We start from the raw sequence: 25,372 nt of genomic DNA, 5'->3' as shown, positions 1-25,372 counted from the left end.
GACTGGATTTGGTAGCAGTGGGGTTGGGAGCAGTGGAGGTGGTAGCAGTGTAGGTGGGAGCAGTGGAGGTGGTAGCAGTGGAGGTAGGAGCAGTGGAGGTGGGAGCAGTGTAGGTGGGAGCAGTGGAGGTGGGAGCAGTGGTTATATTAGTGAAGGTGACAGCATTGGAGGTCCTTTAGGAGGGCAGGAGGTTGGTGGTGATCTAAGTAAGGTGGAGGGGAGGAGGATGAGAGTGGTGGTGGTGGTGGTGTTGGTGGTGGAGGGAGAGGTAGGGATGAGGGTGGGGACTCAGTGTTGGTCTAGCCGCCGGAGGTGGCGGTGTGGCAAGAGTCCCTCGCTGCCGCGCTGCTGCTCCCGCCCCTGAGTGAAGACTGGGGGGGCCATGTGACACCACTGAGGACAACAACCATCCTCCCGGCCACGTAGACAACCACTGAAAGATAACAACTATTTTCATGGTCAAATAGACAATCACTGAGGACATCAACCGTTCTCCATGCCAGATACACAACCGCTGAGGACAACAACCATTTTCATGGCCAGATAGACTCCCACTGAGGACAACTACCATTCTCCCTCCCAGACAGACAACACAGTCAACCGCTGAGGATAACAACCATTCTCCAGTTTAAGATAGACAACTACTGAAAGCAACAAACATTCTACATGCCAGACAGACAACCACTGAGTATAACAACCATTCTACAGGCCAGACAGACAACCACTGAGGACAACAACCATCCTCCCGGCCACACAGACCTACCACTGAGGACAACAACCATTATCTAGGCCATAAGGTGGTTCGCAGGAAAAATGCTCATGTACAAGTGACGGCGGGATAATAAGAGAGACAGAAGTTAAGACCACAACCTACGTCAGGTGGGGACTGGTGCCAGCCTTCCGATGCTGCTGCAGATGATAATGATGTTGGACCTGTCGCTCGGGTGTTAGACATGCACGTCACGGGACTTGAACAATTGATCCATGTGAGAGACTAGCAAGATAAGGAGGTCACTTATGCGACGCTGAGGAAAAAAAAGAAAAAAAACGTGGAGGATGGACCATCATCCACCCTGCCAGTAGATACGACACCTGCTGGTCTTTGTGAAGGAAGAGTCTGGTCTGTTGCTCTAAGGTAAGGTCTTCCACTAATGAGGCCTCTTGTACTAACTAACGACTTACTCAGTGCCTAAATGTAGTTCTTTTTCTCGTAGATAATTGTTCATATAATGAATTGGCACACACACACACACACACACGCACACACACACACACACACACACACACACGTACCTACGGTGTACTGGGGTTAGCGTTACAAACCGTGACGCATGCACGGGCCACCTGGCACCAAACCCACATGCGTACGATTCCAAGTCGCGACAGCCGGTCCACAGTCGACCCAGCTGATCATCCTCTCCTCTGCAAGGGGTTAGTTGATGAAATGGGTACCTGTGTGTGTATACACGCACAGGACTAAAGACATAGTATATATATATATGTATATATATATATATATATATATATATATATATATATATATATATATATATATATATATATATATATATATATATACACACACACACACACACACACAGAGCTCATGTGAACAGCTAATTTACAGAGGAAGTATACAGAACAGTTATAGACAACCAATACCCATTAGATACTACGACCTCCTTTGGGCCTCAGTGGCGTAATGGTTTGCGTTGTTGACCATTAGTGAGCACAAACCAACCTAGAGTCGGACTCGCATGGGTTCATATCCTGGGTTGAGCACTTGGCCCACACCCAACCCAGGTGTTCGCCCTCCCGTTGGGGCTGGTCGATAAACGGGTACTTGGCTTAGGCTGGTGTGTGCGGATATAAGTGAAATAAATAAATAACGGTTTATTGGATGCAAGCAGCCATTTGGCTTGAAAATACATGGCTAAGGTATTTCAGATATTACAGAACTGGCAGGCCATGATAGTTACTAGCTCACTGATCACACAAGGGCTTAAGATTAGGTTGAGCTGGATACATCCGCACTGTGGTGGAGCACATGGATGAGGTGGACTTAGAGAGCCAGTGTGGAAGAGATACAGAGATGGCCACAGAGTCAGTGGTATGGTGTATACACTATGAGCTTGACTTGAACGTTTAAGTGATGAAAGTTACAGTGATACAGGAGTGGGCATGCCACAGTGTCTAACTAACAGAAAATTGAGCCGGTCACCTGCATATCTATGCACTTGTTCATGGAGTGTTCACGTAGTTCAGAATCATAGATGGAGGAATGTTCGTATATCTGTCAATACGCGAGCCGATTGGAACAACTCGATTGCGGTAACGGAACGGCTGGCCGTGTTGGCGGTACGTAGGAAGGTAGGCAGGAGGTCTCTGCGACGGGAAGGTGTCAGCAATATATTGCCAAACTGTCATGTGAGCTGCCGGGTGTTGGTCGGAGACGCTGGCCAGGTTCAGCAAGATGAGGGGGTCTCTGGGTAGGTGGTGTAAGATGGGCCCAGGATGATTCTATATGCCCTTTTCTGCACTCTTTCAAGCTGGTCGCTCTGTGTAGCTGTTAGTGAGAAGGACCAAGCCGGGAAGGCGTAAGCGAGCTGAGGATAAATGAAGATGGTGCAGACATTCCTGAGCTCAAGTGGTGGGACACCTAGTGATTTCAGGCGGTGGAGAAGGTACAGACGGTATGAGGAAGATGGAATGATGGTGATGACATGACTCTTCCAGTTTAAACCGTCGTCTCTTTTGACACCAAGAAGTCTGAAGCCTCTGACTACCCGGAGGATGATGTCACAGTGTAGTTTGATGTCAGGGGACAGGATGTTGTCTGCAGCCAGGTTGATGTGCATCATCACAGTCTTGATGGTGACGTCGTTGGCCGTAGTTCACTCCTGTAGGTTGTTGATGATGTGCTGAAGGACACTGATGTCAGGAGAGCTGTTGTTGATAGTGATGCCAAAAGTCGAGTCGTCTTCGTACATCCAGCGGTGGTTTATGATGCCTTCAGGGTAGTCAATGATAAGGATGAGGAAGCACAGTGGCCCCAATCTGGTACCTTGTGGTACACCGCACAGTAGGGGTTGTGATGTCGATGTGGCTTCCTTAAAGGGGACGGCTTGGTGTCGTCCAGTCAAGAAGTCTGCCAGCTACGAGACCAGACACGGCTTTCTTTATGATGATGTTATGGTTTACCAAGTAGAAAACCTTTAATAAGTGTTAAGGTACACTGTGTTTCAGTGGTAAGGTATACAATGTCGTCAGTGGTAAGCTACACTATACCTTCAGTGGTAAATTACTCTACACCTTCGTTGGTAACCCCAGTGGTGAGCTACACTATACCTTCAGTTGTAAATTACTCTACACCCTCAGTGGTTACCCCAGTGGTGAGCTACACTGCATCTGACTGATAAGATGATATGACTGAAACATCTTAATGTCGTTATGAAGCTCATGCATATCACACTCCACAGTCATGAGTGAAACATTAAGGAAAACCATCATTCGTTTTGAAATATTACGTAACTTATCAACTCATGATGATTCTAACCCTTTGAGAACGAGGTACGACCCTCGAGCACGTAGGTACGACCCTCGAGCACGTAGGTACGACCCTCGAGCACGTAGGTACGACCCTCGAGCACGTAGGTGCGACCCTCGAGCACGTAGGTACGACCCTCGAGCACGTAGGTGCGACCCTCGAGCACGTAGGCACGACCCTCGAGCACGTAGGCACGACCCTCGAGCACGCAGGTACGACCCTCAAGCAAGTAGGTACGACCCTCGAGCACGTAGGTGCGACCCTCGAGCACGTAGGTACGACCCTCGAGCACGTAGGTACGACCCTCGAGCACGTAGGTGCGACCCTCGAGCACGTAGGTACGACCCTCGAGCACGTAGGTACGACCCTCGAGCACGTAGGTGCGACCCTCGAGCACGTAGGCACGACCCTCGAGCACGTAGGCACGACCCTCGAGCACGCAGGTACGACCCTCAAGCAAGTAGGTACGACCCTCGAGCACGTAGGTGCGACCCTCGAGCACGTAGGTACGACCCTCGAGCACGTAGGTACGACCATCGAGCACGTAGGTGCGACCCTCGAGCACGTACGTACGACCCTCGAGCACGCAGGTACGACCCTCGAGCACAGAGGTACGACCCTCGAGCACATAGGTACGACCTTCGAGCACGTAGGTACGACCCTCGAGCACGTAGGCACGACCCTCGAGCACGCAGGTACGACCCTTGAGCGCGCATGTATGCTACCGAACACGTACCTAAGACCCTTGAGCTCATAAGTACGACCACTAACCACGAAGGTACGGCCCGTGTGCACATAAGTTCTACCACTGAGCACGAAGGTACGATCCTTGTGCACTAAATATGACCGATCACGAGGGCACGACCCTTGAACACAAGGATTCAACCCTTGAAAAGGACTGTTTGATCCTCGAGCAAAGCCTATGACTTGGCCCGTAAGAATCAGGTCAGAAGACAAGCACCTACAACTGAGGGTTGTACTGTCTTTGTTCACGGACATCTACCTTCGTGTTCAGCGGTTGTACCGTCGTGTTCAAGGATCCTACCGTTGTGTTCAAGGATCCTGCCGTCGTTCTTAGATGGTTAGATGACGTATCTAACACCCTCAGAATGACCTAAGAACCCCTTTCGATTAAAATTCTGAATTAACTCAGGTCATCAGTAGAAAACTTCCCTCTAGTATCTTCTAGATTAGAGAAACGGACCCTAGGAATCCACGAGATACTGTTATGAAATGAGATTTCTTTTTTCCCTCTGAGTTTCCAGGAAGAATGGACGTAGATAATCATCCATGACCGGACAAGGACCTCGGATTAATATTCCAAATACTCGGGTGTAAGAATGTCTCAGAACTCCAGGTGCCAATGAATGATCAAAGTCAGTTCCTTATGAATATCTGAATTCCTTGAGTCTAGAATTTACCCAGGTGCAGATATGAATATCTTGCGTGACAGTCGACTGGAGGAATGCGGGATCTGAGCTGAAAATTTCGGGAGGGAGGGGCTTTGTTGGAGTCGAAGTCTCTGGAAAAAGATTTCATTGAAGGGTTGTCTGGAAGGACTGGCTTTAGGAGTTGAGGACTTAAGGGAAGATTAGTTAGAGTTCGTGTGAGTGGTGACTGGAAGGATGAGGTTTGGAAGTTGAAGACTTTGAAAATTCCATCGGGAGATCATTAAAAGTGGTGACTGGAAGGACAAGGTTTGGTGTTTGAAGACTTTAGAGGAGTTTTCTTGGAGTGTTTTTAGCAGTGGTGACTGGAAGGATGGGATTTGGTAGTTGGAGACTTTGGAGGAGTTTTATTTGAAGGGTTAATAGGAGTGGTGACTGGAAGGACGTGTTTGAGAGTTAGAGACCCTAGAAGCGGTGTCCTGGAGGGTCCCTGGGAGTAGGGTAGTGAGTTAGGGGAAAAATAGAACGACAGGATGGTCAAAGATCCCAGAACTCAACCCAAAGGGCTCCGTTGTCAGTCAGTTAGTCTATGGAAAGTATCACTCGTTGGGCTAAGCTACACCATACCAAAGGAAAGAGGATGGAAACCCCTTTAGAACCTATAGAGGAATTTGTCTGAGAATTTGGTTACGTAAGACAAAGAGTGACAGAAAATTGGTATTGAGAGAAGGGTTATGCCATCCACCCTCCTTCGGCGTAAGGCTGACGTCAATTTACAACAGATAATTTACTGATAAAGATAACGTAAACTCTCGAGCCAGTATCATGAATTCGTGCAGTTTCAACTTCTTAAAACTCTAACTCTGTAGGAAGAAAGTTAAAAGTAATTTGTTATATACTTTAACTTTATTGATAAGAGTAATCCGCCATGAAGCTCCGGCACTAAATAGGATTAAGGGTGGAGCCGCCAGGAATCCTGCAGTAGCGGATTAAAAGAACTTTCCACTCGACATTTTAGTGTCGAGATTTGATACGTAGGAGAAAACCCGAGCGAAATAATGAATCTACTTTGGAAGAGAAATACATATACCAGACACCTTGAACAATAATTGGTAAACATGAACAGAAATAAACTAATAAAGATTCCAGTAAAGATATAGAGTATCAATATATACTAATATAACACTATGGTTAATATACCTTAAAAGTCTACTGCAAGAAGCCAACATACGTTAAATCGTAGTACCCAAGTGTTTCATTCTGGTGGTCAGTGTCTGTCAAAATGTTGGTAAGTTTTCAAAAGAAAGAAAAAAGAAAAAAATGTTTTCTATGTATTGCAATCATTGTGTTCGGTACATATCCAAGATCACTTCAGCGTTGCCTCGACTGTCAACCAGACATCCTTGAGGCGGGATACGATGGTCCATTGATGCAGCAGAGGCCACGGGTAACACAAAGGTTCTCATGGGAACTGGATTCTTTTATGAAGACTTTGAAAGGCCGAGTATGCTTGCCATATAAACATGGATATCTCTTCATCTATGCGAACCAATCATTTCATAAGATTACATATTATATATATATATATATATATATATATATATATATATATATATATATATATATATATATATATATATATACTAGGAGAATGAAACACGATAAGATCTCGAGTGTACTTTCGTGTAATGATCACATCGTCAGTGGAGATACAAGAATAAGATAGAAGACTTGGAACACTCATTAGATATACAAGGAAAAGACGTAGCTAAGACACCATTGGAAAATAAGTGTTACCGGAAACATTGTACCCCTGTTCCGATTCTGCTACCCGTAACGTCATTGAATCAATCTTAATCGCTAATACTAAGGACTTTGATTCGTCCCCACGTAACTTTAAAGTCCATCACCTACTATCAACCAAATTGATATGAAAGAATAATCAAAAAACGAGAACATAAGATAAGCAGTTGAACACACATCTCGTTACCCAGGCCTACCTCCTTCACATAACCTCTTCTTAACCACAAGGCACAACCCACTTTCCCTTTAACGGTCAGGCCAATGTATTTTTTATTTCGGCATGGTACTAGCAAGACGGAACCTGTGTGGTGGTGTTGGGATCTGAAAACTTTATGAACTGTTTGCACCTGATGAGGCGGACTGTCTCTGTGAAACATGTAGTGTTGCATGTATAGAAAAATTTTGTTAAATGAAATTATCTGAACTACTGAATTACGATTTCACCTCCATATATATATATATATATATATATATATATATATATATATATATATATATATATATATGTGTGTGTGTGTGTATGTGTGTGTGTGTGTGTGTGTGTGTGTGAGGTATGTTACCGAACTCTGCCTGCTTGATAATGTTACACAGCAAGTGAAAAGTTACTTTTGGTAAGGCTGTATCGCTAAGGGTATATTCTCGTTAATGAGCTTCTCACTCCAAAGGAGTCTACATTTCTTTTTCACTGGAAGTAGCGTACTCTTTAGCTGCAGGAGCTTTTAGATTAGTCCTGGGTAACACCAGGAATCTTAGAAAATGGTCCTGGGGTAATCACGAATAGGAAATACATATATTCATTTAATAAGGGTAAAGTTAGTGATTGATGTGAGGGCAGGAGCTAAGGAAGGGGTATAACTGCATCTGAAGCGGGAGTTGTGGGAGTGTGTGAAAGAGTGTAAGGAAGTGAGTTCCAGACGTGGGGGTAAGAAAATGAAAGTGGATTACGAGACATGAGTGATTATAAGTGCTTATGCGCTCGACCATGAAAAGAAAGATACAGAGAAACAAGTGTTATAGGAGCAGCTGAGTGAGTGTGTCAGCAGTGTTGATGCCAGAGATCGGGTATCAGTGATGGATGATTCAAATGCATGAGTGAGTCATGTATATTACAATTTCCTGTTATGTCATTTCATATTTCTGCCATTGATCATAAAATCGATCATCAGGGTGTATGTCTGTGCTGAGGGGTTTATGGTATACACTATTCCTGTTGTTATTTTCATACAAAGCTGACGGTTAATTTCAACAAATGAGAAGTCGAAATTGTCAAGGGCTCCAACATTTTTCATAATAGGATTGAGATGAGCTTTAATAAAGAGCATGACACCACCACGTAATCTAATTCCCTCATCTAAGTCAAACAGTGTATTCAGAAACTGTGTATTCCATATGAAAATCCCTGTTTTTGATATGAAGCCAAAGATTTAAAATTAGCAGTCATATCATCATTTCCTTCTGGTGCCATTGTCTCTAACTCTCTGAAAGACACTGCTTATATATCATGATGCCAATCTAAGACATAAGTACATTAAGAAAACTAGTGCAGTTAATTGATACGTTAGAGATTGGGTAAGATGTAGTCCAGAGCACTAACCGATCAGAACATCTAAATGATATTAAGATATTCGCTAGCCAATTTCCAATATAATCTATCGTCTAAGATATCATATACAGCACAGGAGACAATTAAGATAATGTATTGTTTTCCTTCGTTTGAAAAGAAATGATTAGCAACTTGCCTACGAAGGCAAGAGTCAATTTGCATTGCACGCTCAAATAAATGAATAAAGATTTTCAAAGTTATTCTGCTTGCTGAGAGAAAAAAAATAATTATATGACATTATAAAAAACATTTTTGGTATGTAATGTCTAAATTACTTTATCAAATATGCAGAAAATATGCAAAACAGGGATTAATTCAAGGATTACTGTGGGACTAGATAAGTGGAAAGAATTTTTATACTTGAAGAAATATGGCATGTGTAGCCATGAGCTCTCATCAGGAATATATATATATATATATATATATATATATATATATATATATATATATATATATATATATATGATTGCGAAGCGTGGGCTATAAATAGAGTTGTGCAGAGGAGGGTGGATGTGCTGGAAATGAGATGTTTGAGGACTGTATATGGTGTGAGGTGGTTTGATCAGGTAAGTAATGAAAGGGTAAGAGAGATGTGTGGTTATAAAAAGAGTGTGGTTGAGAGAGCAGAAGAAGGTGTTTTGGAATGGTTTGCTTTCATGGAGAGAATGAGTGAGGAAAGATTTACCAAGAGGATATGTGTCAGAGGTGGAGAGAACGAGGAGAAGTGAGAGACCAAATTGGAGGTGGGAGGATTGAGTGAAAAAGATTTTGAGTGATTGGGGCCTGAACATGTAGGAGGGTGAAAGGTGTGCAAGGAATTGAGTGAATTGGAACAATGTGGTATACTGGGGTCGACATGATGTCAATGGATTGAACCAGGGCATGTGAAGCATCTGGGGTAAACCATGGAAAGTTTTGTGGGACCTGGATGTGAAAAGGGAGCTGTGGTTTCGGTGCATTATAAATGACAGCTAGAGACTGAGTGTGAATGAATGTGGCCTTTGTTGACTTTTCCTAGCGCTACCTCGCGCACATGCGGGGGGAGGGGGTTGTCATTTCATTTGTGGCTGTGTGGCGATGGGAATGGATAAGGGCAGACAGTATGAATTATGTACATGTGTATATATATATGTCTGTGTGTGTATATATATATATATATGTATATATATATATATATATATATATATATATATATATATATATATATATATATATATATATATATATATACGTTGAGATGAATAGGCATGTATATGTGCTGTGTGTGGCCGTGCATGTATATACATATGTATGCAGGTGGGTTGGGCCATTCTTTTGTCTGTTTCCTTGCGCTACCTCGCTAACGCGGGAGACAGCGGCAAAGTATAATAAATAAATAAATAAATAAATATATATATATATATATATATATATATATATATATATATATATATATATATATATATATATATATATATATCACGGTCACTGTTCGACAGTCACTTTCTATAACCCACTGTCCGCCACAGCCATTGTTCATGAGAGACAGTATCACCAGTGCATTTGTTATTTAGCACAGTTCACTAGAGTCACCGTTCACTTTAATAACCGTTACCACAGTGGCTGTCCACCACCACATCTTGATCGATTATCTCGCCCTGGGGAAGAACAAAACAGGAATGAATCTCATCTTGAAGTGGAACAAACGAGCGCGATGACGTAGATGATTTTGGGTGGTTAGTGGACCAGTGTTACCTTGGAGTTCATGTGTGACGTTCGTTGTGGTCGGTAGAGGTCAAACTGGTTGTAGGGAAGGGGTGGGGGGGAGGGTGTGTGACGTTGTGGTCGGTAGAGGTCAAACTGCTTGGGTTGGGGAGGGGGGGAGGAGGAGGGGGGTGGGTTTGCCTGTGGCCTTTCCTGGACCAGACCGATGGAAGGACAGAGTGGGGTCAGTCGGGGTAAGGGAAAGAATAAGTGTATAGTTATAGGTTTTTGTTTTCTGATGATCTATGAAGGGATTGTATTCTCTTATGTACATGTCTTTGGTTACCTATAGTCGTGTAGGGTCGTGTTAATGTTCTGATATCATCATGTTTTCAGTCGTGTAAGGTCGGGGCAATGTTTCAGTATCATCATGTTTTCAGTCGTGTAAGGTCGTGTTAATGTTCTGATATCATCATGTTTTCAGTCGTGTAGGGTCGTGTTAATGTTCTGATATCATCATGTTTTCAGTCGTGTAAGGTCGTGTCAGTGTTTCAGTATCATCATGTTTTCAGTCGTGTAAGGTCGTGTTAATGTTCTGATATCATCATGTTTTCAGTCGTGTAAGGTCGTGTCAGTGTTTCAGTATCATCATGTTTTCAGTCGTGTAAGGTCGTGTCAGTGTTTCAGTATCATCATGTTTTCAGTCGTGTAAGGTCGTGTCAGTGTTTCAGTATCATCATGTTTTCAGTCAGATGCTGACGACTGAGATTCATGTTATGTTGCTGTTGTATATGTAGTTTAGGGCCACCGTTGTGAAGATGAAGTGCTAAGCGTCGACTGGGTAATGTAGCAGTCATACCGGTGTAGTTTACATTGATTTGAAGTTTACAACCTTTACCTGGACAGGAGTACTTGTAAACTACATTGGCTGACCGTAGTATGTTGTCTCTTTCAGTCCGGTAGGCACAGGTAGCTTTATCTTTTCCAGACAACTAGAACACCGGATGAACAGTTCCACGATGTTGATGGTTGTGATTAACTAGTCGAGTTTAGAGGGAACACGCTTGACTTGATCAGTGATTTTGATTAGAAACACCAATGTTAACTACAATTTGCTTTGCGCTAGTAACCCCACTCTCTACCCCCAACGAATTTTTCTAGGTGTATATATATATATATATATATATATATATATATATATATATATATATATATATATATATATATATATATAATACTAACCCCCTACCCCCTCATGTGTGCGAGGTAGCACTAGGAAAAGACACCAAAGGCCCCATTCGTTCACACTCAGTCTCTAGCTGTCATGTATATATATATATTTCATGCTTGCTCGAATTTTCTGCGTGAGCGAGGTAGCGTCAAGACCAGATTTTATAACCATAAAGAGAACATTCCTCACTTGGCTCTTTGTTCTGTTCCTTCTTTTTTTGTAAGAAACACAGGAAGGGAGGACTTCCATCCACCCGCTCTCGCCTTTCTTTGTCGCATTCTACGACACGCAGGGAATACGTGGACAGTATTCTTCCTCCTTTTCCCCAGGGATGATATATATATATATATATATATATATATATATATATATATATATATATATATATATATATATATATATATATGTATATACAATGGTTACCTTATCATATACACCATGATTCAAGACACCATATTCGTCCGAGCGACCCTACCATTCCATTGTGTAGTCCGGATGACCGTATCTCGGCCATGCACTAACTTCCCTTCCTCCAAAGAGACGACCAACTTCGCTTCAAGATGATAACGGGGCCTAATCCTCTCCACCCACCTACCCACCTCCCTCCTCGTCTTCCCTTGCTCCAGCATCACGGGCCAAATTATCATGGGCCAAAGTCGCTGGAAGTTGTGCAGGGCAATTGCTCTTTACGTCAGCTTGGAGGAAGAAATATTGAACTTATCGCAGAGCTGAGCTGCAGGGGAGGCACTAATTCTCAGTCAGGGAAAGAACATCTTCCTTTTTTTTTTTTTTTTGTCTTTTTAGTTTTTGTTTTTCAGCCATATCTGCATCACACGCCCTTTAGGAATGATCTAGTGCGGTCTCCCTACACAGAAGAAGGCTACTCTATAAATCATGGGTGAATGAGGACAAAGATTGGCATAATGATCTCTGGTGACTGAAGGGACAGAGAAGCAGTGCACACAGGCAGTTAGAAAAGGGCGAACAAAATTCTTTGGAATCAAAGGATTGGGTTTTGGAATGAATCTACGTCTCCCAGCTTGAACATTATGTGCAGTTTTGTTCACCCTGCTTGACTAAAGACGTAGACATAATGGAGAAAATACGTGGCGAGATACCGAAAAAAAATATCCGGGACTGGGGAACATTTCCCATGAGAACCGGTTGCACGACTTAGAAAAAAAGAAGTTGAAGAGGTTGTTTAATACAAGTGTTACAAAATTATCAAAAAGCTCTGATAATCTCGATTTCAGCTGGTACATGAGGGTAGATTCGTCTGATCTCACTTGCAGTAATGGATATAAATCAGGCGGGCAAGCAAGCGTTAAGCTTTGTAGGAGGCCAAGTACTGTTTTACACCAATGATCGTTAACAGATGGAGTAGTTTACCAGCTACAGCAGATGAAGACAACGCCATACATACGTTCAAGAATAGATACCTTCGCAACAACTTTACGACAGACGTTATTTGAGCTCCCTTGATGACACAAAGTTTACAGGTAATTTCTCTTCAAGTCATTTACGAAGCTTTTCTATTCTTACCACACTAATTTCCTCCACTATCACTAACAACCTCGTAAGGACCCCCCAGTAATCTACTGCTGTGTGAATCCATTTGTATACCTTTGGTAAACTCTAATTTAGGAACGTGGAGAAGGAAAGAATCAAGTCTTCCAGACTTGGGTTAGTAAAGAGTCCAAGATAGAGACTAACATGTCTTATGTCTGTCTGTCTCTCTGTCCAGGGCAACCCTGCGTGTGACGACGGAGGGCTGATGCCACCTCAAGGTTCCACACCCTGGCAGACCTGGGTGATGGTCGAGGGACCCCTCCCTTAGGTCCTGGGTCTTGCATGGGCCTTTGTGGGTGGGCGACGGATCCTTCCCCGAACTCGGGGTCTCTCTCTCTCTCTCTCTCTCTCTCTCTCTCTCTCTCTCTCTCTCTCTCTCTCTCTCTCTATCTATCTATCTATCTATCTATCTATCTGTCTATCTATCTATCTATCTTTCTATCTATCTATCTATCTTCCTCACCCGGAGATACACCCGGGAAATAATTCCCTGCCATCTGACGGCTGCATTAGCCATGAGTAATAAAAGTTCTGGAAATCACAGAAGCAATCGAGATGCCAGCGAAGACCTCCATAAAAGTTCCCGCCAAACTTGCCGTATTACTGTTGCCTATCACTATTGATCCGAAACTCATATCTTCGTTGCTGCGTGTTACGGCGCCAGAGTCTTGGATTGTACGATTCTGGTATTTGACCATCGCAGGCATTTAGTTATACGACGGTATAAGCCACTTATTTACTTGCCAATGATTATATATATATATATATATATATATATATATATATATATATATATATATATATATATATATATATATATTCGTGCTAGCAGGCATAATATTTTCTGAAACAATGTTGTTTGCATATTTAACACTCATTTGCTTTCTGTTGGTTTTTCCACTTTTCTCACTACACGTTTGTTTCTTCAAAAGTGTGAATTAAATGTCTTATAACCATTTTCACTTTATTCTGGAAATACACGAGATATTTCGGGCACACGAACATTGCCCATATCATCTATACTCATAATGAGTATAGATGATACAACACAATATAAAGAACAAAACAGGAATGAATCATCTTATAGTGTTATAAATGAGAGCGGTGACGTAGGTAATGTGTTGATTGTTGGACCGTGTTCCCTAGGAGTTCATGCGTGATAGTGTGATCGGTAGGGGGGTTAAACTCTTTAGGTCAACGGTCAAGGGGTTTGCCTGAGGTGTCCGCACCTGGGAAAGTCTTGTGGAAGTAAATTTAGAATGAGCTTGCCTTGTACGCTGATGATATATGAAAGGATTATAATCTTTTATTGATAGGGTTTCTGTTATCTGTAGTCTTGTAAGGTCATGGCAATGCTTCAGTATTATCGTCTTCTTCAGTAAGATGCTGACGAAAGAGAGTCATCTTCTGTTGCCGCTGCCTATGTAGTTTAAGGGCCACCGTTTGGAAGATGAAGTGTTAATCGACTGCTCAGTGATGTAGTAGTCATATCTATGTAGTTCAAGTTCTTTTAAAGTTTACAACGCTTCAACAGGGCAGGAGTACTTGTAAACTACATTGGTTGACTTAATGGGTTATATTCTTGTGAGGTTGTTTTACGTAACGTAATGACTGGTTTTATATCCATGTAGTGAATGTTGATACCGAGACGATCTTCAGGTGATACTGAGGTAATGTTCCTGTCTGTTACCTCCTCCAGGATACGTTCGTCAGTCCGATGAGCAGGTGACATGTGTTTAATGTACAACACTCGATGAATAGTTGCAGGTTGTTGTTGGCTGTGGTTAACGAGTCGAGTTTGGACGAACACACTTGTCTCTTGACCAATGATTATGAGAAAAACCTATATTTGATGAAATTTGTTCGACTTTGTTAAAATGAAGGTGGAAGGTCCCATGATGAACAGTTCTTGAAAGCACGACTGAGGAAGGATTCAGTAATGCTTGATTTGTTCCCTCGGGGCACTTACTTACAGCGTTCAGACACCTGCCCAAATCGGTACACTAACTGTGAACACTAGTCTGGTATTCCCCATCATGAACCCGGAGGTGTACATCGAGAAAGGGGATCTTGTGGACCCCACACACACACTCCAAAAGTGAATCTCAGGACAGACTCCTCCTCCACAGCCTTCGGTAGTTCCTCGAGATGTCCTTCGTTCCTTATGACGACATATTGGTCATCAACATATCAGCAGCATGTAGTCGTAAGGTTGGCGCTGTCTTACAGAGCTCAGTTTTCTACACGACACATGTAGAAGTGAGCGAGAGTTGGGCCCCATGGAAAGCCCATTGAGCTTACCTCAACCTGATGATACAGCTTACCATCAGTGCTGCGGAATGGAGCTTCAATGGTATAAGGACGCATGAGGCTTTCTGCTTTGGTACTGGGAGTCTTTGGTGCTGGTCTTGATGGGTGGTTGTTAAGTATCATCTCAATAGTTGGTTCTACTGAAACATCAGGAAATAAAGTTCCTACATCTAGTGATGCCAAGACTCCATCTGGTTAAGCGCTAATGGAGAATGTCAATAGATTCGTTACTTGATCTTAAAGAGGACATGGCAAGAGTGTAGGGAGAAATTATCCTGTTGTTCTGTTTAGCTAACCTGTTTGCGGGTGTAGTGAGCTGGGGAATTATGGAAGGGGAGTGGATTGCCAGTTTTACATATCTTCACACTGCCATATACGTAACCCTGGCTCTCCTGCTCCTGTAATGAGGCAGATGTGTTGTTGTTCTGCCCCAGTATTAGCAGCTGAGATAAATGTGTTCACATTCTTTTTTTCAGAGCTTTAGCAGGATCGGAATTAGTGTGGCGAAATTTGGTGCTGTCAACCAGGATGGAATTAAACTTGTGGTAGTATTCTTCCCTGTTTAGAACACAGGTGCTTTACTTATCTGCTCTCCTTATCACCAAATCGTGTGCGCTGCTCGGTACTTGTGCAGCTTGTCACATTAGCATTAACAAACAGGGTATTAAAGTATATATATTTATGAAATGTTGATAATATGAAGGGGTAATCGCACTTCACCAGGAGTTCATATAGTATTCTTTATTGAAACTTAACACAATATGTTTCGTGAAGGAAATCCACCTCATCATGTGTAAACAATTCATAGAGTTTCAAACCCCAGCACCAGCACGCAGGATTGTACACCCTGCTGCCGTCGTACCAGCATAACACGGTGACGGTAACAAGGTGTTCCAGCCTGTGTCTTGGTGTTGGGGTCTGAAACTCTGTGAATAGTTTACATCTGTTGAGGCTGATTTTCCTCCATGTAACATCTTGTGTATTGTAAAGTTTCAATAAAGAAAGTTGTCTGTATTCCCCCTGAAGTGCAATTACTTATTCATATAATGATCAGACATCCCTCCAGCTATTCCTATCTGCACATCTCCATCCAAAAGTCTCTTTATTACACGTATGTTAATCAATATCTAATTCATTAACGCACGCTGACGATCTCTCCTGCTCATATACGTATACTTGTGTATATCCCTCTTTTTAAACCAGGTATTCCCAATCACCAGTCCTTTTTCAGCACAACTCTGCAAGCTTTTCACCATTTCCGTTCATAATACGGAACACCCCATACTTCGCAATTATACCCACAACTTCCACATTACTCAACTTCGTAGTCGAGTCACCTATCACTAATACCCGGTCTCTTACATCAAAGCTGTTGACACTCACTCAGCTCCTCCGAAAGCACTTGTCTCTCACGATCTTTCTTTTCATCAGGTGCATAAGTACTACTTATCACTCATTTCTCTCCATTAACTTATATTTCACCCACATCAGTCTAGAATGTACTTCCTTACACTCTTTCACACACTTACAACTCCTGCGTTTAGGGTAGTGCTACTCCTTCCTTAGCTCTTGTCCTCTTGCTAATCCCTCACTTTACTCCTAAGACATTTTCAAGCCATTCTTCCCCTTTACCACAGAGCTTTGTTTCTTTAAGAACCAGAACTTCCATGTTTATTTCCTCAAACATACTAACTATCTCTCCGCTCTTTCCTATCTTCTCATCTTGGTTACATCCACACACAATCAGACACCTCAGTCTGAGCCATTGAAGAGGATATGCACTCCCTGTTGGCTCCTTCTTTTATTCCGTCCTTTGGAAATAGACACACAGGAAGGGAAGGGTTTCTGAGGAACCTATAAACTTCTTTTGTTGTTGTTGTTTTGTTCCATACCGGGCAAGGTTCTGTTTCTCATTTATACACAGCCCAGATGCAATGTCCCGTGTGACCAGCTGGGATCAAGAATATGTGCTGTATGTGTGTGTGTGTGTGTGTGTGTGTGTGTGTGTGTGTATGTGTGTGTGTGTGTTAGACTTTCCTTGGTTGCAGTCTGTTCAAAACTTTCATTATTCAGCTTTGTTTTTCTTTTTTCATGTTCTCCCATCATTTTTAAGGTATCTAGGATGGTATCTAACTCGGATTCATGGGCAAGATACCAACGCTGTGATCTCCTTCGGGAAATATGATCAAAGTTCCTTCAAATCTCGTCCACATCGAGTCCAACTCTTCCAGAAAGAATTAGAGGGAAGTGCAACGTCTCTCATTTCTTCCAGAGTACCTTTTAGATCTCCAGAGAGACTGTTACTCGGAGACACAACCATGATTCCTTGTGAGATTTCTCCAGAGAGAGAGAGAGAGAGAGAGAGAGAGAGAGAGAGAATCTTACAGGGCTGGTGCATCAGTCGGAGATACACGAAGATTGTAGTGGGAGAGAGACGTAGGAGGTTGTAGCATGATTTTTTCTTTTTTTTTTTTGCATGAGGAATAGTTGGACGAGACTGTAGCATGAGAGAGAGAGAGAGAGAGAGAGAGAGAGAGAGAGAGAGAGAGAGAGAGAGAGAGAGAGAGAGAGAGAGAGATGTAGCATGAGGCACAGGAGAAGGTTATAGCATAAGATACAGACAATGGAGGTCATAGCATGAGAATTAGATGGAAAGGTTGAGGAGGTTGTATTACGAAGCATAGCTGGAGGAATGTTGTTGATGAAACAAAGATGGAGGAAGGTTGTTCATAAAGATGGAGGAATGTTGTTGATGAAACAAAGATGGAGGAAGGTTGTTCATAAAGATGGAGGAATGTTGTTGATGAAACAAAGATGGAGGAAAGTTGTTCATAAAGATGGAGGAATGTTGTTGATGAAACAAAGATGGAGGAAGGTTGTTCATAAAGATGGAGGAAGGTTGTTGTTGAAACAAAGATGGAGGAAGGTTGTTCATAAAGATGGAGGAAGGTTGTTGTTGAAACAAAGATGGAGGAAGGTTGTTCATGGAGGAGAGATGGATATCATTATTACCTTTTTATTTCCAGGAGGCAAAAGCTGTTCGTCAAGAGTAGTAAATTGAGGTTCAGCTAGTCACTAGGGGAGGCGCGGGAGAAGGTAATCACTGGCTGGAAGGGAGAGATTTGTCGGGGAATTGTTCCATCTGGGGGAGAGGGGAGGCAGAAGTACTGGGGAGAGGGGAGGCAGAAGTACTGGGGAGAGGGGAGGCAGAAGTACTGGGGAGAGGGGAGGCAGAAGTACTGGGGAGAGGGGAGGCAGAAGTACTGGGGAGAGGGGAGGCAGAAGTACTGGGGAGAGGGGAGGCAGAAGTACTGGGGAGAGGGGAGGCAGAAGTACTGGGGAGAGGGGAGGCAGAAGTACTGGGGAGAGGGGAGGCAGAAGTACTGGGGAGAGGGGAGGCAGAAGTACTGGGGAGAGGGGAGGCAGAAGTACTGGGGAGAGGGGAGGCAGAAGTACTGGGGAGAGGGGAGGCAGAAGTACTGGGGAGAGGAGAGGCAGAAGTACTGGGGAGAGGGGAGGCAGAAGTACTGGGGAGAGGTTATGGCTCGAGGGTGTCCTGGGGCGGTTGGCAGTACACGGATTTTTTATCGCTAGATTGCAACATATAAAAGAACTGGTGAAGACCCATGTTCGTTGCAGCTGCTGTGTTGCATGCATGAAAAAGCAGCTTCTCCACCTGCATTTTTCTTACATAAAGTGGACGACGCACATTGATGGTAAGAACATTAGATTTATGTGCGTTGATGAAGGCGCTAAAATGGTGATCCCAAGTAATATTTACAATATTCAAATCCACAATTTCGTCCCCTCTGTCAAATATTCATACAACAATTAAGGAAATATGTAAATGACACATTTATAAAAAAAAGTGTGTAAATGATAGAAATATGTCTGTAAATGGCATATTTCTATCATCGTATAACGTGAAAGATTTCGACGTAAAATCCTTAACGCTGAATTCAAAATACATCTGAGGGATTTTGTCGTACGTCACCCGATATGTTGCACGTTTCAAATAAGTCGAGCATCCCTCATTCATAGACCGACCAGAGCCAGCCGACCCTCCGTGCCTCACTCAGAGACTGGACGCTGTGCCCATGATGAATATGCACCCTCTTTCTCTATCTCCCTCACTCCCTCCCTCCCATTACTTCCCTGTAAAAGGCAAACCTGTCCCCACCCCAGCCAGGCAGAGAGTGCGTTAGTGTCCAAAACAATATCACCTTCGTAGGATAGTCGTGCTGTTCAGAATGATGTTGTCTTGTTGTAAGTCGTTCCTTTGATGAGTTAGTGACGTTTTTGCCAAGAATGAAACAGCACGGTCGGGTCAATGGCAAGATCGCTTTCCAGTCATGAAAAAGAGGGTTGAAGTTAGTAGCAAGATCGTTTTCAAGGGACGAAGAAGAGGATTAGGACTGAAGTCAACAGCAGGATCGTTTTCAAGAAACGAAGAAGAGGATTAGAGCATTGAAGTCAATAGCAGGATCACTTTCAAGGGACGAGGAAGAGGATTAGGGCATTGAAGTCAATAGCAGGATCACTTTCAAGGGATGACGTGGGTATAGTAACGGTTTAAAACAATGGATGGATCGCCTTCCACGAACGAAGGGAGGACTTAGACATGAAGGACTGAAACATGAAACTAGTTTTTGGGGCGGAAGGGCAGATTCTTAGTAGACCAACACGGAGGTATGGTAGAATCTTGGTAGATTCACAGTATACCCACATTAGTCATGGAAAAGCCATGAGTTGATAAGAGGAACCCTTGTATAGTCACAGTACATTACCTCGTGAGTCTGCTTTTCATGGACAGGTCATGAGACGTTGATGTTAGGGACATGACAAAAGTGTCAGACGAATTACGGAAGTTACCATAAAATCATCATGTTAGCTTTGCCTTTCAACCTTCTAGAATTAAGTGTCTAACTGAATGGAAAGTTAATATTCGTTTTCAAATCTATGTTCATCTATGAAAAGAATACTGAAATGTATTTCCGTGAAACATATATATATATATACATACGTTCGATAGATAGTAATCAACTGAACATACAAGGTTACTGCCGGGTCAAAATCGTTTTAATAATAAAAAACGTATCAGAATGTTGAATAAATTATTGGCCCATGTTCAGACCTGAAACTTTTCATTAAGTACGGGTTGAATGCTAAACCTGTCTAACACCAAGTGTAATGGGGTTAGATATTTTACGGGGCGATTATATATATATATGTATATATATATATATATATATATATATATATATATATATATATATATATATATATATATATATATATATATTTTCCTGCAAGTCTACGAGGAAATGAAACGAAACACGATAAGTTCCCAAGTGCACTTTCGTGTTATAACCACATCATCAGGGGAAATACAAGAAAGAAATATAACAGTCAGTTGATATACAACGTTGCTCATGGATGTGAGACGAGGGGTACTTGATTACTAGTAATCGAATAGTCATTTCATTTCCCTGTCAGGGTCGATCATAGCCGAGTGGTTGGCTTTTCCAGCTACCATGCAAAATGTCCTAGTTCGAATCCTTGCTGTTGGAGGGCATTATGTGTTTTGTGAAAATTGTGCGTTCTATGCACTCTAGTCATATATATATATATATATATATATATATATATATATATATATATATATATATATATATATATATATATAATTGATCATGCAACCCCAGGAATCCTTTTGTGGGTCTTCTGCAGCTTAAGTCAGCACTTCTATCAGAAGTAGTTCATACAGAATATCACGAAAATCAGACGAATGAGAAAAGGTGAAAAGTTGAAATAAGAATTACCTACTTCTCTATATCAGTACATCCCAAGGGATCCCAGACAATCCATAAGATATACTGAAAGATCCCAAAGAGTCAATACAACATCCCGAAGGATCCTAGACCTTATGTGTCCTTAATTACATTCAGAAGCATTAAAAAAAATATATATTGGTAGTTCTCGCTCTTATAAAGAAGAAATAGTTCCGAAATAATGAATATCATGAAAGATGAAAAATGAGATTCAGAATAGCCCTTATGAAAATATTCACATAAAAAGAGACATGATAAACACACACACACCTTTAAATCGTTTCACAAAAACTTTCACAAACCTGTACCAAAAATACCGATGACTGACAACACAAATTAAGCAACGACCAGTTTTCTCAGTGGCTAAGTTTTCTGTCTATATAGCCAGCCGGACATTACCATCTGTGACTCAAGACTTGGTATATATTGGGAGTTGAAGACGTGCAGCCAGTTCTTTGTATTATGAGATCATCACCTGAGAGACTCATTTGGTTGCCCCAACCATCAACGTTGTGGTTACAACATTGAACACGTCCCGCACTGTGAGATTTGAAATTCATGATTCATCGGAGAGAGAGAGAGAGAGAGAGAGAGAGAGAGAGAGAGAGAGAGAGAGAGAGAGAGAGAGAGAGAGAGAATGTACGCAATATTTACAAAATAAATTCATTTACCGATACATTTACGTTAGCCTCTGTCACCTCTGTCTGGCATATATGGATATTTCATTTTCGTTTAAACTGACACGGGGGGAAAAAAAAGTTTGGTCAAATAGGGTCATCCAATTTACGGATGGTGTTAATATACAACCAATTTATTGCATGTAGAGTAAAATTTATTCTGCTAACTGAAAAGCGATATTTATGCGAATGTTTCGTACGTCAGGATTTACATAATTTTCGATAAAGCGTATGTAAAAATGTTACATGTCTGATATACGTAGATTTTCCTTTGGTAGACTTGTCAGCGTTGCGTTATAGGGAAGGTAAAGGTGCTGCACATCACTCAAAGTCTTTAACGTCTGCTACGTACAAACTGCCTCAATTGAACCCCAGAAAACGTACACGTAAGCTACTGAGGCTTAGCACGAGTCAATTGTAATGATAGAAAACAAGTGAGACAATCCAGCGAGCTTCAGGTTGTGAAAAAGGATCAGATAACGTAAAGCAAAGGTTATACTGTTACAATAAGACACACACACACACACGTTATATATATATATGTGTATATATTATTCATCAACCCTTGATGGACTAGGTCAAGTGGTGAAGGGATCTGTTCTCTGAGAATGTGTTCAGATCCTTCATGCTTTACCGAAGACTGCTGTCCTGATGCGTTATTTGTGGTATCTCGAGTTGGATCAGGTGAGGAAACTCCACTTGATAAACAGACACAGAAGAAAAGAAATATGGAAAGTATCTTTATTATGATAAGGTCATTGAATATCTGTTGTTCTATTACGTATGTCAGCGTCAGGTGACATCATCTCATGTATCCGTAACATATGAGGAATGACTAATACATCTCAAACTTTCTCAGCCATGACGTTGGCTGGGTGATCACTCTGCGTCTCTTTATAAAATTTTTAAGTTATTTCATAGGGAGGAAGATGTCACGGAGTCTTACTCGGGTAGTCCTCATCTTTATATTCCTCTCATGTTTTCAGATACATCATCTTTTTTTTTTCTCCTACCATGTTCTGAAATATCATCTGAATGTTGATGTCGTTCATATATCGCTCCACAGTATATCATCCCTACAGAAAAAAAAAAACTCTGGATATGCTCAGGGGGGTCATATATTTCTCTCTAAACTCCAGCAGAAGGAGAAGGGAAACGTGGAGTCGTTGCAGACGGAGGTGTGGGCGGTACCTCAAGATTGGGGCCTCTGGAGGTGAGGGAGGCGTGGGTGGTGCCTCAAGCCCTGCTCTGCAGGAGGTGTGCAGACGAAGGCGTGGTCGGTGCCGCAAACGCTGGTCTACAGGTACTGAAGGAAACTTAGTTGGTGCCTTGAAGCCAGGATCTGCAGGATACCCAGGGGGCGTGGACGGTACCTGAAGGGTGTGCAGGATACCCAGAGGGCGTGGACGGTGGTGTCCTGTCGCTGTCTGTCGCAGGATGAGGCTGGGTCAAGCGTCGGCTGTGGCCTCGCGACTCCTGCTTCTTCTCGGAATCTTCGCCAAGGGTGAGTGGTAGTCTAATAGAGTGAGCAAAACAGGTAAGGGTCAGTGGTCAGTACGGTAGTCTAGGGTGAGTAAGGAGAGTAAGGGCGAGTCTGGTGGCTAAGGATGAGTCTGGTAGTCAGGGTTGGTGAGTGTAGCAGCTTTCTCACTTCAAGGTATAATGGATGTGAACTGTGATGGCATGTTCTCTCTAGATCCATATGATATAAAAGTCGCACATGAACGATATTTAAACCACTATATTAGTGAAGAACAATTACACTAAGAAATCTAAGAATTATCTACTTCGTAACTAGTGATTATATGGGATTTATCGCCAATATCATGGGAACAGATAGAGGACATTGGTGAGATAAGAAAAAAAAAAAATGTTCAAAGATAGATGGTCCAAATAAATTCCCTCAGAACTTTCCATCTAAATATATTTCTTGTGTTGCTAACTTTCCCTATAGTGTTCGAAGACATAGTAGATCCCATTTACTTGGGTGTCGTAAACTTGGTGTGTCTGTGTGGTTCTTCATCCTGTAGGCGGGGATCCTCCATCCTTCTGGCGTTTCGTCAGTAGGTATATAAGAGGCTCGACCGTCGCTGAGGAGCCTAATTGTACCTGGTGTGCTCTGTAGTTGAAGAGCCTGATTGTCTTTAACTACCCTATACAACTAAGGAGCTGACTGTCCCTGGCGTTTCCACACAGCTAAGCTGACTGTTCCTGGCGTTCCCACACAGCTAAGCTGACTCTTGCTGGTGTCTCTCTACAGCTAAGTTAGCTGTTCCTAGTGTTCCACTCCAGCAAAGCTGAGTGTTCCTTGTGTTCCCCTATGGCTGAGCTAATTGTCCCAAGTTTTCCCTTACAGCTCAGCTGACCGACAGTTCGTGGTGTCCCCCTACAGCTAAGCTGACTGTCCCTTGTGATCTACAGCTCAGCTGACCGACAGTTCGTGGTGTCCCCCTACAGCTAAGCTGACTGTCCCTTGTGATCTGCAGCTCAGCTGACCGATAGTTCGTAGTGTCCTCCTACAGCTAAGCTGACTGTCCCTTGTGATCCCCTACAGCTCAGCTGACCGACAGTTCCTGGTGTCCCCCTACAGCTAAGCTGACTGTCCCTTGTGATCCCCTACAACTCAGCTGACCGACAGTTCGTGGTGTCCTCCTACAGGCTGTTGGGGTCTGCGGGTGTCTGGGGTGCTGGTGCCGCCGGTGGTGGTGTCTGGGTCGGCGGTGCAGCTGGTGTGTAACTACGAACACACACACGACCGACCCGACCCGCTCTACTCGGTCAAGTGGTACCGGGGCGTCAACCAGTTCTACGAGTACATCCCCAAGAGGGACCCGCCTGTCCGGGTCTACCAGCTCCCTCACATACACATCGACGTGAGTATCTTCCTCACTCCCCTGGGTTCCTTCTGCCGTACATACACGTTCATGTGAGTATGTTCCTCACTCCCCTGGGTTCCTTCTGCCGTACATACATGTTCATGTGAGTATGTTCCTTCCTTCCTGGGTTCCTTCTGCCGTACATACACGTTCATGTGAGTATGTTCCTTCCTTCCTGGGTTCCTTCTGCCGTACATACACGTTCATGTAAGTATGTTCCTTCCTTCCTGGGTTCCTTCTGCCGTACATTCATGTGAATGTGTTCCCTTCTTCCATGTGTAACTAACGCTGAAAATACGTTTTAATGTGGTTGAGTTTCCACCATGAGTATGTATCTTCAATCGACTTAATTTTTGTAAAAATCAAAGATAAATTTCGAAAGAAAATAACAGGAGGATTAGTTTATAGGCCTACAGCACAGACACCAGAGGTAGACGAAAGACTATATGATCAGACAGCAGAAATTAAGCAATGAAAAGGATTCAATCCTAGAAAGAGATTTTAACGTACTATTATCCAAGCGCGACGAAAATATATCGGATTTAGTTCTGCTTACAAATTAGGATGTCGTTAACGATGGTGAAGTCGGTGAAAAGTGTGGGACAAGTGATCACTGGCGAATTACTTTTGAGTTAACTTTCAACATTGTCTGTAATGCTGGTCAACATAAGAGTCGCGAAAAAATGCCAAATTTTAGACTTAATGACTACAGAGATCTTCGCAACGCTGTTGATGTGCAGACTTGGGATGATATCATCAATGAAAGCGATATGGACATAACTTGGTGAGCTTCAGTAAAACGTTCAAAGCAGTGGAGGGAACATTTGTGCCAACGCGTGGTAGACCGTCTTTCT

General features: G+C 42.8%; 1 protein-coding gene across 3 annotated transcripts in view; it reads left to right on the top strand.

Annotated features, from left to right (window-relative positions):
• The first annotated feature begins 293 nt into the window (after positions 1-293).
• Positions 294-25,372, top strand: part of LOC139750271 (uncharacterized) — a 34,152-nt gene continuing 9,073 nt past the window's right edge. For 2 of the 3 annotated variants that reach the window (XM_071664849.1, XM_071664847.1), the window contains exons 1-3: positions 294-1,135; positions 22,782-23,146; positions 24,301-24,515. In XM_071664849.1, the coding sequence (XP_071520950.1) occupies positions 23,080-23,146; positions 24,301-24,515 (282 nt within the window). In that variant the 5' untranslated portion in view covers positions 294-1,135; positions 22,782-23,079. The remainder of the gene's footprint in view (positions 1,136-22,781; positions 23,147-24,300; positions 24,516-25,372) is intronic. The other variant, XM_071664848.1, reaches the window with a different exon arrangement.

The sequence above is a fragment of the Panulirus ornatus genome, chromosome 9, assembly GCF_036320965.1.
Source record: "Panulirus ornatus isolate Po-2019 chromosome 9, ASM3632096v1, whole genome shotgun sequence".
NCBI classification, from domain to species: Eukaryota; Metazoa; Arthropoda; class Malacostraca; order Decapoda; family Palinuridae; genus Panulirus; species Panulirus ornatus.
The sequence above is the reverse complement of the archived record's forward strand: the minus strand, read 5'-3'. Positions and strand labels throughout refer to the sequence as shown.